Here is a 17,817-nt window from a genome sequence, read left to right as displayed (position 1 = left end):
TAAGTAGGTTTGTATTCATTAATGTGAAAAGATTTCCACAGTATATATAGTTTAAATGTAAAGTAAACAAGATGACAATACAGCATCCCTATAAAATTGTACATAGCTCTATGTCCAGCTGGAAAAATAATCACTAAGCTGTTAGCTGTGGTTTACTTGCTTTGGTAGGGTTCAGATGAATTTTACTTTTTTCTTTGTATATTTCCATATTTATTTTAATTTTTAATTTAGTCTTATGATCAAAATTGAATAGCCATTTTCATTTTGGTAGGCAGCTTTAATTAAGTAAAAATTATTTGCTTAGTGTACTTTTGTCTAGAGGCCAAATGCATTCTAAACATAGCCCATTTCAATTTTGATAAACTTTATTCTTTTTCAAAATCTAGGTATGAAAGTTTTAAATTCATTTGCATATTCTTTACTTAAAAGGTTTTAAAGGTAGCATTTAAATAACTTCTTTTATAAAATAATAGCTGCTTTCTGTAGAAAGTTCGGAAAATACAGGAACTAGGGACAATACAATTTATCTTTAATTTTTTCTCAATTAGCAATGCTTTTAGGTTTTATAGCCTTAGCCTTTCTTATGCCTATATGAAATCTTGTTCTTACAAAATTAAGTCATTGTGCATTCTAGTTCGCAAGCCTTAACAAAGTCTCAATACTTTCATGCCATTAAATACTTCACTCGCCTGACCTGTGGTGGCACAGTGGGTAAAGTGTTGACCTGGAATGCTGTAGTCACTGGTTCAAAACCCTTGGCTTGCCTGGTCAAGGCACATATGGGAGTTGATGCTTTCTGTTCCTTCCCTCCCCCCCTCTCTTTCTCTCTCTCTCTCTCTCTCTCTCCTCTCCAAAATGAATAAATAAAAAATATTAAATATTCTACTTTATAGAAGGACCTTAATTTAACCAAGAACTCTTTTTGTTTGTTTCTTTCCCTTCCTTCCTTCCTTCCTTCCTTCCTTCCTTCCTTCCTTCCTTCCTTCCTTCCTTCCTTCCTTCCTTCCTTCCTTCCTTATTTACTTATTATAATTTTTGCCATTATATATAGCTAAAACAAACTTTGAGAGGTATTTTTCTAAAGTGAGAAGCAGGGAGGCGAAGCAGAGAGATAGACTCCTGCATACACCCTACTGGGATTCACCCGGCATGCCCACTAGGGGGCAACAATGCTCTGCCCATCTCGGGCGTTGCTCCGTTGCGACCGGAGCCATTGTAATGCCTGAGGCGGAGGCCATGGAGCCATCCTCAGCACCTAGGCCAACTTTGCTCTAATGGAGCCTTGGCTGTGGCAGAGGAAGAGAGAGAGAGGGCGAGAAAGGAGAGGGGGAAGGGTGGAGAAGCAGATGGTCACTTCTCCTGTGTGCCCTGGCTGGGAATTAAACCCAGGAATTCTACATGCTGGGCCAACGCTCTACAACTGAGCCAACTGGCCAGGGCCAAAGCAAACATTTTTGTACTTGTGTGTGTGTACAGTTAATATTATTCCTCTTGCATAATAAAGTCTAATAATTAGAAATGTGTAGTCCAGTGGTTCTCAAAGTGTGCGCCAGGGCTCACTGGTGCGTCCTAGAAGATTTCCAGGCGCGCCCTATGGTATTTCAGAGAAATAATGTGCCTGTTGGGGACCAAAAAACCAACAGGGTTTTTGGAGTTTAGATTTTTGGGGGACAGAGGTGTGGGGAATTGACTGTAAGCTGACAGTCTGCCCAAACTCCCAACTCACTTGCCTAATTGGGTTGCAAAAGGCTGTTAAGTTGTGGTGCTGGATTGTTTACACTACCCCCCATGTTCCCCAGAAAGACTGGAGGCAAGTTTCTTCTATACCTTCTTTGGTGTAAAGTTAAGATGATATGTATGGTTGGGGGCTTTCTGCACTCAACACAATTAAGAGTAAAAAGAGAGGGATTCTTCAATGTATTGACGAGGAAATGAGAGTTTTCTTTTCAGATAGATGCCCAAACATTGAAGAAATCACTAGGACACATCAGGCTCATGTTTCTCATAAACACAAGAATGAAAAACCTTAACACATTTGCGCTGGGACCTGCCAAATTTACTAAATCTTACTATCTATATATATATAAAAAGATAACTTTTATGTTTTAATTTTTTAACCCCTCTTTATGAATTCTAAAAAGCATAACTCAAAAAGTGTAACATAAAAATGTTTTTTAATGTCAGAACAAATATAATTTTGTTGTATTTATTTTGTTTAATTACCATAAAAGCACTGTTGGACTTTATATTTTTTCTTTAATATTTGACTTAATTATTATAACATATTTCTTAGAAATTTGTATATTGTGCGCCTACAATTATTTTTAGGATTTTAAATGCGCCCCAACTTCAAAAAGTTTGAGATCCACTGGTATAGTCAAAGGACATCAAATTCTAAAGTTACATTACCGTTTGCCAGGTTAGCTATAGAAAGGAAAGTTATCTCAATTGATGTTTCCAACAAATCAAAGTGCTCATTGAACTATATTCTTATAATAACCATTATCTGTTTAAAAGCTTGACAGTTTGGTAGTTGAAAAATTACGCATTCTTTTGCTTCCATTACAATAAAAGTTCTTGTGAGATTTATTATATAAATGTAAATAGCAGAGCATGGTTGCCTAATAATTTAATGGGCTTCCTTTTTCGTTATATTTTTATATGCTATCTTAATAATCAGTTAATTTCAGTAGAATAGAATTCCGTTGTAACTAACCCAAAGAGTTTCTAATCTCTAGTGTATGAAGTGCTATATAATTTTGGTCATTATTACCATATGTTTTAAAAACCTGTGTTTTTGAATAAGATACAATGTCTCATTTATAGATCATTGATTTTAAGGATATCTTAAATAGGAAATATGTTATTTTTAAAAATGTTAACATGCTTCCTTTCCTTTTTTCCAAACAGCTTTTTAATGAAATGATACAGGAAAATGGGTATAATTTTGACAGATCATCCTCAACATTCAGTGGCATAAAAGAACTTGCTCGACGTTTTGCTTTAACTTTTGGACTGGATCAGTTGAAAACAAGAGAGGCCATTGCTATGCTACACAAGTAATCTCCAAATATTTTATTCAGCTCTCTTGTTTTTTAATCATGAAAATTTTCAATCTAGCTCTTTTGTTTAGAATAATTAAATTCAGTTGATGTTTAATTAATTATTTGTTTGCAAATGTGCGGCATACCTCTTAAAAAAAAGATTTTATTGATTTCTAGAGAGAAAGTGAGCGAGAAGCATCAGCTTGTAGTTGCTTCACTTTAGTTGTTTATTGATTGTTTCTCTTTGCCCTGACGGGCAAGCCTGGGGTTTTGAATCTGCCACCTCAGTGTTCCAGCTGAATGCTCTATCCACTGCGCCACCTCAGGGCAGGGCATATCTCTTATTAAGAGTCTGTTGTAGTGCTATCCATTAACACATTAGCTGGTACTAAAACTCCTTTCATAGAAAGTCTTTGCTTTAATTAAAACCATAGAAGCCCTGGCCGGATAGCTTGGTTGGTTAGAGCATCGTCCCAAAGTGCAGAGGTTGCCGGTTTGATCACTGGTCAGGGCACACACAGGAGCAGATCGATGTTTCGTTCTCTCATTTTCTCCTTCCCCTCCTCCTCCATCCCTCTCTCCCTCTCTCCCTCTCTCCTCCCTTCCTCTCTCCTCCCTTCCTCTCTCCCCCCTTCCTCTCTCCCCCCTCTCCCTCCCTCCTTCGCCTTTCCCCTTCCTTCTCTCCCCCTCCTTTTCTCTATGTCCCTTCCTCTCTAAAAGCAATTAAAAAAAACACAATTTTTATAAATTAAATGAAGAAGAGCAGCATATATATTTATCAGGCGTATCTCCCTTAACAGCTTTTGTCATAATTTGACTTCTAGTTAGAGAAATTTTTGAGATTTGAATTCTTTATTTCAAGTTGTCTCTTTCTGATTCTGTTCTCTGTATTGTAGTAACCTTTTCTCTTGTTTTGATCCACATTCTTTTTTTCTGTTTGCATATTTTCTTTGTGTTACAAAAATTGAAAATGATCTAACTTTATCTGAAGCATGTGATTTAGTGGTCAGTTTTCCTTTTGAGTGTATTTTAGACCATTAACATAACCAACATGCGGGTGTATACCCTGGATCTGTTAACTGGGGAAATCAAGAGGCGTGGACTTCCATTGGAAGCTCTGCTTTATTTGCGTGTGTCTCTTCTCATCTTAATTACAGCATTGAATATATCTCCTTCCAGAAATGTTCTTTTCTTTAAGTTGATACTGTACTTGCCCCAACTTTAATTTACTCTTTCCTTTTCCACCTTGCTTTAAAAATCTGGAATTTCTTTATGCCTTTTAATAGATTGGATGATACTTTTAGGTATTATTTAAAGATCATATATGTAATAATAATTTTATTACTACAGTTTTATGTATAATTATTGGTATATTGGAATTCTTTATATATTGAAATAATGTTATTTCCTTTATGTAATAGCCTTCTTTGTTGCCTCTGAATTATCATCAGGATTATTTTTTACACAGTAATATTTTTGGTAGAGTATAATGTTGGGTTGTTGTCTTGATTTATAGAGGTTTTATTGTTAAATAGAGTTAAAATGGGCCCTTACTGGAGTTTAACTTTTAAACTTTACTCTTAAACGGGTCATTACAGGCCTGACCTGTGGTGGCACAGTGGATAAAGCGTCGACCTGGAAATGCTGAGGTCACCGGTTCGAAACCCTGGGCTTGCCTGGTCAAGGCACATATGGGAGTTGATGTTTCCAGTTCCTCCCCCCTTCTCTCTCTGTGTCTCTCTCCTCTCCCCCCCTCTCCTCTATAAAAGTGAATAAATAAAAAAAATGGGTCATTACAAATAGTCTTAAATGATTATTTTTATGTTAGTCCTGTGTGTTATAATAGTAGTTCTACTTTATGTCTTAAAAAATACAGAAAATGTTTTGATCATTACTTGAGAGCATTTGGGGTATTTTCTGTGGAGAGGAGAAGCAAGGAGAGAATGGAGATAAATCAAACCATGTTCTCTCTAGGGACTAGCTGGTGTGCTGTGGGCCTTTGTTTTGTTTTGAAGATGGTAACAGTGGCATAAAATATAAATATATTTGCTTATTATCACATTATAGTCTTCTTAATCTCTCTCTTCCTCATATTAAATGCATGACAAAGAAAACATCTAATAGAGGAATGAAAGTATTTTATATAAAGAGAAATTTTCTTTCTTAGTTGTTAAATTTTGTACTGTAGTCCCTTAAATACTTGTCTTTTTTTCTTGCAGAGATGGCATAGAATTTGCTTTTAAAGAACCTAATCCACAAGGAGAGAGCCATCCACCTCTAAATCTGGCATTTCTTGATATACTGAGTGAATTTTCTTCTAAACTACTCCGGCAAGACAAAAGAACAGTGTAAGTGTTAGAAATACTCTATACTTAATTTTGTTTTATCATTCTTAAAGATCAATAATTGTACTTGATTTTTCTCCCTTCTACATGTAGAGATTAGAATTGTAGCCTAATTAAATAGGGAATATTTAATAGATAATAATATTGGTGAAGGCCCTGGCCGGTTGGCTCAGCAGTAGAGCGTCGGCCTAGCGTGCGGAGGACCCGGGTTCGATTCCCGGCCAGGGCACACAGGAGAAGCGCCCATTTGCTTCTCCACCCCTCCGCCGCGCTTTCCTCTCTGTCTCTCTCTTCCCCTCCCGCAGCCAAGGCTCCATTGGAGCAAAGATGGCCCGGGCGCTGGGGATGGCTCTGTGGCCTCTGCCTCAGGCGCTAGAGTGGCTCTGGTCGCAACATGGCGACGCCCAGGATGGGCAGAGCATCGCCCCCTGGTGGGCAGAGCATCGCCCCATGGTGGGCGTGCCGGGTGGATCCCGGTTGGGCGCATGCGGGAGTCTGTCTGACTGTCTCTCCCTGTTTCCAGCTTCAGAAAAATGAAAAAGAAAAAAAAAATAATATTGGTGATGCATTAGGAACATCTTAGTCTGTGTCCTACCTACACTGGGATGTCAAACTCCTCCCTGCTTTCCCCTTTTGAAACTTTTTATTTTTTATTGACAGACTGAGAGAGAGTCAGAGAGAGGGACAGACAAGCAGCAAGGGGGAGAAATGAGAAGCATCAATTTTTCATTGCGGCTCCTTAGTCATTCATTGATTGCTTTCTCATATGTACCTTGATCAGGGGACTACAAGAGAGCTAGTGACCCCTTTCTCAAGCCAGTGACCATAGGGTCATGTCTATGATCCCACACTCAAGCTAGCAACCTCAGGGTTTCAAACCTGAGTCCTCTGCGTCCCAGTCAGACGTCCTGTCCTCAATAGGTCATTTAAACAGGATACTCAAAATTGAGGAGAAATAAAATTGTGACATTTAATATATATAGCATGTTGGTTTTATATATGTATACACTGTGAAAGGATTTCCATAATCAAGTTAATTATTATTTTTATCACCTCACATGTTTACCTTTTTAAAAAGCACTTCAGTTCTATTTTCAATTATAACAGTATTATATTATACAACATCATCCAGGTGTAATCACCGTGTTATGCAATAGATGAGATATTATTCATCTTTTCTAAAAAAATATTTTTCAACTTTATTGAGATACGGTTGACATAATGTGTAAAGCTTAAGGTATACAACATCTTGATCTGATACACATATCCTGGGACATAAGCAGCACTGTAACTCTCGCTAGTGGTGGATACACGGTTGTGCCTCTGCCAGTTATTATATACTGCTCACAAAAATTAGGGGGTATTTTATTGCTTCATACTCATTTTGAAAGATCCCCTAGTTTTTGTGAGCAGTATATTTTGGCTCAAGTTCCATATCTTGTCGTAGACTGGTAATACTTCTCAGACTTTCAGCTAGTTCACAGACCACACTTTGAGGAGTGCTGCACCACTCACTGTATATAGCTGAAATATATTGCAGTTAAGAAGAAATACTGAACAGATAATAAAAGCAGTGTGCTTATAACTGATACCTCCTGTTCTCTTTAATAGCATTCAAAACTGGTAATTTTGAATTTATTGAAATTAGTCATTATGCTAGAAAGTATTTGAATTGCACCTTATAGGTAGTTGACAAAAAATTGTGGTTGTGTATTTAAAGCATAATTTAGACAGTAAAGCACTGAACTCTTATTGTCAGAAACCTGGGATTTAAATCATGGATATACCACGTTTTCATTTTTTCTTCATCTGTTAAATGGGGAGAATGTCTCCCTCATAAGATTGTAAGAATTAAGTTAAAGCATCCAAGAGAAAAGCATCTAGTACATAATAGTCACACAAATGTTAGCCAAATTTTGATTGCTGTATTACATATAAGCATAGAATCCTGGTGATACTTTGGATCCCAGGGAACATAAATGTTTGACTTCCATCAGGCCGAAACTTTTTTGCAGGCAGCACCGACGATATCTCATTCATCTTTATATCTGTCCCCAGTGCCATAGTAGATGCTTCACAAATACTAAGCTGAAATTCCCTGAATTGTTTTTTTTTCTTTTTCTTTTTCTTTTTTTTTCTTCTTCTTCTTTTTTTTTTTTTGTATTTTTCTGAAGCTGGAAACGGGGAGAGACTGTCAGACAGACTCCCGCATGCGCCCGACTGGGATCAACCCAGCACTCCCACCAGGGGCAACGCTCTGCCCACCAGGGGGCGATGCTCTGCCCCTCTGGGGCGTCGCTCTGCCGCGACCAGAGCCACTCTAGCGCCTGGGGCAGAGGCCAAGGAGCCATCCCCAGCACCCGGGCCATCTTTGCTCCAATGGAGCCTTGGCAGCGGGAGGGGAAGAGAGAGACAGAGAGGAAGGAGGGGGGTTGGAGAAGCAAATGGGCGCTTCTCCTATGTGCCCTGGCCGGGAATCAAACCCAGGTCCCCCGCACGCCAGGCCAACGCTCTCCCGCTGAGCCAACCGGCCAGGGCCCCTGAATTGTTTTAATGTGAGATTCTGAAATACAGAATTACTCTTCAGTTACTGATGAGGCAGAGATGGAACGGTCAAATAACGCTGGTCTCACACAGCCGGGAGTTGATAGAACTAGACCCCAAATTGTGTGATTTTTGAATCCAGTTCTCTTTCCATAAATACGATTTCAGTTTGTTCTAACAGAGGGCCTGAAAAGTGAGGTGGAAAGAAGACATCTTGAGAAAGAAAAAATTAATATTCTTTAATTGTTACTGTATATGTTTTATTTATTTATTTATTTTTATTAGAAGGAGTTTTATTATTAAGCCAACGACATACACGGGGTATCACCAAAACCAAATGGTGAAGCATGGATCACAGTTCTGAGGCTGCTTTTATACTGGTTGGGGAAAGGGAGGAGGAGCATGGTACAAAAGTCACTTACTAACAAGCTTATTGAGTTTTTGCTGTCTTCTTGCAATGTTTATAGGATCTATCAAAAGGAAAAAATATTCTTACACATTAAGACTATAAGATAACATAGTAGTGATGAATGTTTTTCATGTCTGAGAAAGACATTCCCTCACCTTTTAGGATTTACAACCTATCCCTGTCGCCACAATAGTGGAAAATGTTTAGTTGGCAAATTCATTAGTCAACAGAGGCAAATATCAACAGTACAACGATTGAAATTTCTTTTGAGAGCCAAATTTTTTAAACTTAAACTGTATAGGAAGGTACGTTCCTTATCGAGGTAGCGCCCGCACATGGTATTTTGTGGAAGAGCCACACTCAAGGGGCCAAAGAGCTGCATGTGGCTCGCGAGCCGCAGTTTGCCGACCACGGAAACTTTAGGATAAGGAGAGAAGCTAAATGAAGTTACTTTTGCTAAGAACATTGGGGTTAGCTTGTTAGGAAGTCTAAAGCTAGTCTCCGTTTGCTTAGTTTACAAGTTTTGCACCTGCAGAGAATTTCAAAATGATGATTATTAGAAAGCATATAAAATGTTACAGAATACAGATTTCCATGTAAGGGACTGGTGATCCCTTTTTCTAGAGGTGTGCGTCACTCTCATGACTCCAGGAGGGGAGGAAGAGTCAGGATTAGTGTAGGAATTTTTTTTCCTGACCCCTTCTTTTTTTTTTTAATTTTAATGGGGTGACATTGATAAATCAGGGTACATATGTTCAGAGAAAACATCTCCAGGTTATTTTGACATTTGATTATGCTTCATCCCATCACCCACAGTCCAGTTGTCTTCCGGCCCCTTCTAACTGGTTCTCTACTGTAGATGTTTGGAGGAAATTGGGCTTATTAACCAGTATTTTGTTTCATTCTAATTTACGTCACTTTTTTATTGAATTCTAAGTAAATCATTGAATGTTCCACATGGTATGTGAGTCTTAAGGTACTAGGAGTAATAAAGAATAAAAATTTAGTACAGTTTTATTTATCAAAGCTAATGGTTTCTACTTCTTTTTAAGGTATGTTTACTTGGAAAAGTTTATGACATTTCATATGTCACTTCGAAGAGAAGATGTGTGGCTTCCACTGATGTCTTACCGAAATTCTTTGCTAGCTGGTGGTGATGATGACACTATGTCAGTCATTAGTGGAATTAGCAGTCGGGGGTCAACTGTGCGGAGTAAAAAGTCAAAACCGTCTACAGGAAAACGGAAAGTGGTTGAAGGCATGCAGCTCACACTCAGTAAGAACACAGTTATAGTCTTCATTGTTTTAGTTTTTTTTCTGTTTATATTTATTCCTTATATTTACCAGCTGAAGCATCACTAAATTCACTCTATTATTATTTTTATAATTTGAGATTTGTCTTGTTAAATAATATTTGGCATCTCTTGTCGGCCTTTTGGGTAGTAAGATCAAGTGTAAACATTATCTGGTGCAGTGTTTTCATTATATGTGAATGTGCTGTTTCAAGCATTTTTTATACATAAGCTCAGTTCTCACAACTCTAGGTACATCCTCATTTTTCAGATGAGCAAACCAGTACAGACAGATTGAGTGACTTACCTAAAATCACTCCGATATTAAGTAGTAGAATCAGGCAGTCTTACTCCAGAGTGCCTGCTTTCAATCACTGCGCTGTTTCGTACGCACAGGGCTGTGTACTGTGTCACAGAGCTGGGTAGTGCCTGAGAGATCGGATCCATCTAGTTCAAGTGGAGCAGGAGATCCAGAGGTAGCAGCTTTTGGGTTTCTATAAAGAGTTTCATAATTGTAAAATTATGAAGACCTTCATAGAAATACAAATTGCTGTCTCTAATCTTAGAGGTAGTAATGTATTATGACACATGAATCTCTTGGACTCCTAGCACTGCAGGGTTGGTTCAAAGTGGGCCTAGGGACTTCCTTCCTTTCTTTAGGAACTTTTAAATAAATTAGCATAGTTATCAAAATTTGTTCCAGTTATTATCGCCGAGTAACACACTACCTCAAAACTTAGGACCTAGTGACTGACGCTGCTTCAGTTAGGAAACCTCAAATGCTGCTGACTGGCGTTGTACGGAGCCATTTGCACTTACAAATAGATCTCATGCAGGCTGCCAGCTGGGACCTCAGCTGGATTCTCTCAGAACACCTGCATGTGACCTCTTCATGTGGCTGTTTGCCTTCTCACAGCCTCTTCCTGAACTCTTAAGAGTAAAGGTCTCAAGAGACAGGAGAGGAAGCTGCCAGTTTCTTCAGGCCAGACACGGGCCTAGCATGATGTTACACCATATTCCATTTGTCAGTCATGGGGCCCAGGGTCAGGCGATGGGACGCAACTCCCCTATGTGAGGAGTGGCAGAGATTTGGGGGCCATATTTTAAAATTGCCAAATAACTTTTTAGCCATTATCAGGTGTATAGTGTTTAAAACTTGATTGTTCCATGGAGCAATGGTTTTAATCTTTTGTCCAATAATATAAAGACATAAATTTATAATTTGTACAACATTCGATTATACTTACTTTGTCATATAGTTCCATTATCCCAGTCAATGGGAAAATCTCTTTTACAATTTTCCCAAGCATTTAAAGTAGTTAGGGCTAATGGTTTATAGCGAGTTAAAATAAACTTGCCTTATTTTAGTAGAGGACTTGTCAAAACCAATTTTTCTTGTATATTACTATAACTAACCCTAAAAGTTTTTTTTCTCATTTGAATAAACAGTTAATAGTTACATATTTGTGCTGGGCCATCAAACCTCATATTCCTTAAACTTTATAGAACATGTATGAATTGGTATTTATATAACATCTTAAAGATAGATTATCAAACCAGATATTTCAGTTTTTTAGAAAAAGTGAGTACTCTCTTTGTTTAGGTTCTTGGAGAGTGTCGTAGAAATTGAGTCATTAGTAAGTTTGAAGAAGGAAAGATAAACACTGATAGGTTGTCCAGATTAGTGTGCTTTGGAAAACATAATTGGAGCCTAAACATAGTAGAACTTAAGGTTGATAGAATTATACTGCAAATTGTGAAATTTATGTCTAATCCATCTATTATTATATTGGTTTTTAGCTATTAGCACATATTTTTGTACTTTTTCTTAAAAATCATCTATATATATGCACATATATATACCACTCACAAATATTAGGGGATATTTCAAAATGAATATGAAGCGATTAAAAAAAGAAGCATTTGAGTTTTTTAAATCTTATTTTTATTAATTTTAATGCAGTGACATTGATAAATCAGGGTACATATGTTCCGAGAAAATATCTCCAGATTATTTTGACATTTGATTATGCTGCATACCCCTCACTCAAAGTCAAATCGTCCTCCGTCACCTTCTATCTGGTTTTCTTTGTGCCCCTCCCTCTCCTTCCTCGCCCCCTCCCCACCCCTCTCTCCGACATCTCTCGCAGCGATATATTTGCTGATTTATCTCCATGGGCAAGGGAAATAAAAGAGAGGATAAACAAATGGGACTATATCAAACTAAAAAGCTTTTGCACAGCCAAAGACAATAAGAACAGAATAAAAAGACAAACTACACAATGGGAGAACATATTTGACAGTATGTCTGATAAGGGGTTAATAACCAAAATTTATAAAGAACTTGTAAATCTCAACACCAGGAAGACAAACAATCCAATCAAAAAATGGGAAAAAGAAATGAATAGACACTTCTCCAAAGAGGATATACAGATGGCCAATAGGCATATGAAAAAAAGCTCAACATCATTAATCATTAGAGAAATGCAAATTAAAACCACAATGAGATATCACCTCACACCAGTCAGAATGGCGCTCATCAACAAAACAACACAGAGTAAGTGCTGGCGAGAATGTGGAGAAAAGGGAACCCTCCTGCACTGCTGGTGGGAATGCAGACTCCTGCAGCCACTGTGGAAAACAGTATGGAGATTCCTCAAAAAATTAAAAATCGAACTGCCTTTTGACCCAGCCATCCCATTTTTAGGAATATACCCCAAGGACACCATAGAACGGTTCCAGAAGGAGAAATGCACCCCCATATTTATAGCATTTGATTTTTTTAAAAAAATAAACAAAAATATCAGAAAAGCAAATGACAAGTCAAAGAAAATTGTTCAATTTTGCAAGTGAGATGCAAAACCAACTTTCATTGGTGAAAACACACTATACAAAGGCTGAAGGTACTGGAGCATCTGCACGTTCCCTAGTCCCCTAATTTTTGTGAGCAGTGTATTTTAAAGATTTTATTGATTTTAGGCAGGGGCTGGGGGAGCAAGAAGCATCAACTTGTAGTTGCTTCACTGTAGTTGTTTACTGATTGCCTCTCACGTGTGCCCTGGTTGCTCAACACTCCCGGGGGACATGCCATGCACTGCGCTGCCACCTGGCAGGCTCTCTATGCACAGATTTGATCATCTAATAAAATAGTTTTCCTCCAAACTCAAGTTCAATCAATCGCTATTAATTTCCCATCCCAAATCAGTGATTTTTCAAAATGACTGTGAATTTAGTAAGATTTGCATTTGAATTTATCTTTTATTAGTTATGGCAGCAACTACAGACATTTGAAAATAGGTAGGTTTTCCAGGCTTGAAACCTGGTCTTTTCAGTCCAAGGTTTAATGGATATGGATTTGGGCTTCCCTTGAAGTTGTTCTTAGGCCTGCTCAGCGATGAACATCCTACAAACTGGGAATCCTTTTTTTTTTCTTTTCTTTTCTTTTCTTTTTTTCTTTTCTTTTTTTGGTGGCAGAGAGAGGGACAGATAGGGACAGAGACTGTAAGGGACAGAGATGAGAAGCATCAATTCTTCGTTGCAGCACCTTAGTTGTTCAATGATTGCTTTCTCATATGTGCCTTGACCAGGGCCTTCAGCAGACCGAGTGACCCCTTGCTCGAGCCAGCGACCTTGGGCTCAAGCTGTTGAGCTTTGCTCACACCAGATGAACCCGCATTCAAGCCGGCGCCCTCAAGTCTTGAACCTGGGTCCTCCACATCCCAGTCCAACACTATCCACTGTGCCACCGCCTGGTCAGGCGGGAATCATTCATTCTTTTTTTCTTCTCCTTTCTTTAAAGAAGTTAAGAGAAGGGGGAGATAGTGAAACAGAACTCACTCGTGCGTTCTGATTCGGATCCACCTGGAAACTCCTATCTGGGGCTGATGCTTGAATTGACTGAGCTATTTTTGGTGCCTGAAGCTGACACTAGACCAGTCTATGAGCCAGTGGCTGCAGGAAGGGGAGAGGGAGATAGAGATGGAGCTGGAGAGACTCAGATGGTTGCTTCTCCTGTGAGCCAGCCGCCAAGGGCCGGGAACCATTCTTACTATCTCCATTCCCGTTCTCCCCTTTGACTCATCTGGACTACACAGTTAGCCTCCTAACTGTCCGGTTTGCTCGCTATTCTTCATATTCTAAAGTCCTCCTTCTACACTGCCCCATTGTATGCTTTCACTGAAACATGTAACTTTCACATTGATTCCTTAAAACTTTCAGCAGCAGTTCTTGTCACCTTAGCACAGCTTACAAAACTTTTCATAGACTGATTCCTGTCTCTTTTTTCATTCAGCATTACCTTTTGCTGCTTACTTCAGGAATACCAAACTCTTAGTTTGAACCACATGAACTTGACATATTATTAGTCAAAACTGCTAAGTAACAGTATATTGGTATGGTTCAGTTGTTTAGTGCCCCAGTGAGTTTGCTTATGTGTTCCCCCTGACTAGTGCTCCCAATATCTACTATAGTTAGAAGTCACTTCCAGGTATTTGGCTCTGATCCTTCTTATTGCTTTCATTCTACCTGTGCTTCCTTCTCTGCTAGCACTTCCCACACTGTCATAATTGCCTTGTTTTCTTCCTTCATACCTAAATTATAAGGGCAGGGTAGGGGGCTGCACCTTACCTACCTTTGCATCCTTTCTTCCAAGCTCTTGGTATGGGACAAGCAGGTGTTTTTTGACCTGAAGAGATTGTGTTAGACATCTGATTAGTCAAAATTAGTGGCTGAACTTCAGTGCCGTTGATTTTCTTTTTCAGCTGAAGAAAGCAGTAGTAGTGACAGTATGTGGTTAAGCAGAGAGCAGACACTGCACACTCAAGTTATGATGCAGACACCACAGCTCACCTCAACAATTATGAGAGAGCCCAAAAGATTACGACCCGAGGACAGCTTCATGGGTGTCTATCCAATGCAGACTGAACATCATCAAACTCCTCTTGATTATAAGTAAGTACATTTGATCATTTTCTGTGCTAGAACTGTATGAATTACACAGAAAAAAGTTAAGTTAAAAGAAGAATAAAATTCTTCTTGAAGCACGCAGGTAACATGGATGTTAGCTCAAAGACAGCAAGAGGAAGCCAGGCAGCAGCAGGAGAGAGCAGCAGTGAGCTATGGTAAACTGCGAACTAACCTTCAGCATGCCATGTAAGTGAGAGTGCCTTATTGTCTGAGTCTAGGAAGTTCGCTAATTCATGTTAACATATCTCAATGTGTGCCTTATTAAAAATGTCAGCAAACTCTCTAGAGTAAGCTGAAATAATCAAGGAACTAAAAATTTGTCTTTCCAACAGATAAAAAAATTAACCAGTTAGCTAAGGACCAAATTAGGTTGATCTGTTGGAAAAGTTTAAACCAGAATCCTTGTTTATTTTGGTACACAAAATTATAGCTAAAATACCTAGTTTTTGTTACATCTTAATTAATTCCCCACCTTAGTTCAGGCTCTCATTCTCACCTGAATTATTATATGAGCTTTCTAACTCGTTTCCTTCCCTCAAATCTCCCATTGATCCTCTCACCAACTCCTCCCTCACTCCCGCTGCCACCACTCCAGCATTCACGCTGCCACCCAGAATTACTATTCTAGAATAAAAGTCTAGTCATGTAACTCCTTCACTGAAAACCTTTTGATGGCTCCTCATTGCCTACAGGAAAAAGTTCAAACTCCTTAGCTCATGGCATGCAAGATCTTCCAGAATATGGCCCCTGCCTACATATTAGTGTCATATCCCATTCCCTGACAACTGGTATTATAAAAGGACAAGGTCAGGTATCGCCTTACAGGAAGCTGTGCTCATCTCTGTTCCCATCACACTGTCTATATTTATATTTCTTATAGCATTTACCACATCGTATTATAGTGATTTGTTTATGAGTTTTTCCTTTTCTCTAGACTGTGAGCTCCTTAAGGGCAGGGACCGCTTTCGTTGCCTGTCAGCACTTGGCACATAGAAAGTGCTAAGTAAATGTTCATTGAATGAGTAAATGTCCAGTGCTTAAAAAAATTATAGTTTAACATTGAAATACTTTGTTTTTATTGGAATCTGTATGAGAGCTTTAAAAATCTTTATTAGCTTTGGCTTCAAAAGAAATGTCACAATCTGTAGATGATTCTGATTATTTTCAGTTTTGGGTTTGAAAGCTTTGATTTTAACATAATGTTGTATATGTTTTAATATTGGGAGATAGTAATTGTTACCTCTTTAAATGGCAGTTTGTTTTGTTGGTTTTTAAATGATGAGAATTTCACCTATTTTGCTTAAGAAGTTACCATTTACCAAATGAATAGTCTTGTATTTAAATTCACTTTCTTTATCTCTGGTGGCCTTCAGAACCTCTACAATTGTACACACTGTCACATCTGTAGATTCTGATCCCAACTTGTTTAATATGGTCAGCATCTATACTGTCACATGGTTCTGTTTCCTATGCCTGGTTCTATGGCCACATTCCCCTTCATATGTGCTCTTATTTCATGTTGGAGTCAACAGCTAGTTTCTTAGTGTCCAACCAGTCACCAGTCAAAACATTCTGGGATTTTGCCTGCAATCATTTGGTCTGTATTTCTTCCCTGAAGACTTTCCACCAGTTTCCAAGATCTTCCACAGCATCTCATTGTGCAGTATCATTTGTCGTTTGTCTTTTGTGGTCTGTTTTAATTCCCCTTAGAGATAAACTTCCCCTGCTGACTGCACAGTTAAATAATTATTACTGGAAGAATATTTTCATTGTTGTACCATAAGTGGTCAATTACTTGATACCTTAAAATATTTTTGTTTTACAATGATTTTTCTGTAATGATATCTGCCCTATAACTGAAAATACTTGCAAGTTCTCTGATTTTATTTATTTATATATATAGTTTATATCATATAATCTTCCTTACACTCCAAATGAAATTCAGACTGATTTCTTGTTTTCTATAATGTCCACAAAGCACATACTTTCCTTTCACAGTTGCCTCACCTAAGACTCAGCATAGTATTGTATGTATATAAATTGTAGGTAAAACATTCAATAAATAATTGATTAGGGGAGGAAGGAGTAAGATCATTTACTAAGTGAGAAAAGAAGGAAACAGCCAAACTGGGGGACTAGACCACCATCAATATCACTATTACATTGACTTTTTTATGCTGATCTGGGCTAATTTGTGAACTTGAAATTTCAGTTTATTCCTTATAATTATGTGATAACTTAATTTTTATTTTACTTCCTTGTATATGTATTAGTTTGAGTTTCCTAGAACACAGAATAAGTTTTAGCATAAATGTTGCTTATTTTTTCTTGAAGCAGAATTAATCTTTATAGTACTTAATTCATATTTCTCGTGCAGTACTTATCACATTTTGTCATAATTATTATCTGTTTCCTATAGTAGACTGTGAGCTCCTTGAGGGCAGGAACCATATCTTAATTCATTCTCTTTGTTTTGGTTTTGTTTTCCCCCCCTTGTTTGCATCCATAGGACAAAGTAGAAACCTGGCACATAGTATGCATGTGAGAATGAGTGGGTTGAGTGCCTGGTGCATGTCAGGAACTGAGTGAATGAGTGCGTGATGGGCACAATTAACACTATATAATAATGAAAATATCTATGTATTCTTAAAATGTTATTTCTCTGGTCTCTGTTTTATATTTGTTTATTAATTTGTACCCTGCCTACTATCAAAAAGGATTTGAGGTATCTTGTTTGTTCCCATGTGGGATATTCTCATTGAACTTTAATATGGGATATCAGAACTATCAAGTTAAATGTACTGCATTTTTAGACAAGTGAACATTGGGGTTTTGACATCATTGCGACATGATCAATGCCTAATCATTTTCCCTGACCTTTAATTCCATCATTTTCCATTACACTTGAATATAGAGAGCCACATAGTTGCTGCCGATATATTAACAGTCACAACATTGGTTCAGATCTTGACCTTGTTTTATATTTCTCTAGTCGGCGTGGTACAAGCCTAATGGAAGATGATGAAGAGCCAATTGTTGAAGATGTTATGATGTCCTCAGAAGGGAGGATTGAAGATCTTAACGAGGGAATGGATTTCGATACCATGGATATAGACTTGGTAAGAAACTTAGTGATTTCTGTAAGATTTTCCCAAAGTTTAGGTCCTTTGGAATTAATTTGGATATTTACTAGAGGTAAAAAATACTTGCCATGAGAA

General features: G+C 38.1%; 1 protein-coding gene across 5 annotated transcripts in view; it reads left to right on the top strand.

The window, feature by feature from the left end:
* STAG2 (STAG2 cohesin complex component) overlaps nt 1-17,817 on the top strand; it is a 154,731-nt gene that overhangs the window by 127,677 nt on the left and 9,237 nt on the right. For all 5 annotated transcript variants that reach the window (XM_066248616.1, XM_066248617.1, XM_066248619.1 and 2 more), the window contains exons 27-31: nt 2,911-3,059; nt 5,264-5,392; nt 9,395-9,618; nt 14,395-14,584; nt 17,592-17,718. In XM_066248616.1, coding sequence (XP_066104713.1) covers nt 2,911-3,059; nt 5,264-5,392; nt 9,395-9,618; nt 14,395-14,584; nt 17,592-17,718 — 819 coding nt within the window. The remainder of the gene's footprint in view (nt 1-2,910; nt 3,060-5,263; nt 5,393-9,394; nt 9,619-14,394; nt 14,585-17,591; nt 17,719-17,817) is intronic.

This window comes from Saccopteryx bilineata, chromosome X (assembly GCF_036850765.1).
Source record: "Saccopteryx bilineata isolate mSacBil1 chromosome X, mSacBil1_pri_phased_curated, whole genome shotgun sequence".
In the NCBI taxonomy this organism is placed as follows: domain Eukaryota; kingdom Metazoa; phylum Chordata; class Mammalia; order Chiroptera; family Emballonuridae; genus Saccopteryx; species Saccopteryx bilineata.
Note: the sequence above shows the minus strand (reverse complement) of the source record. Positions and strands in the feature narration are given on the sequence as shown.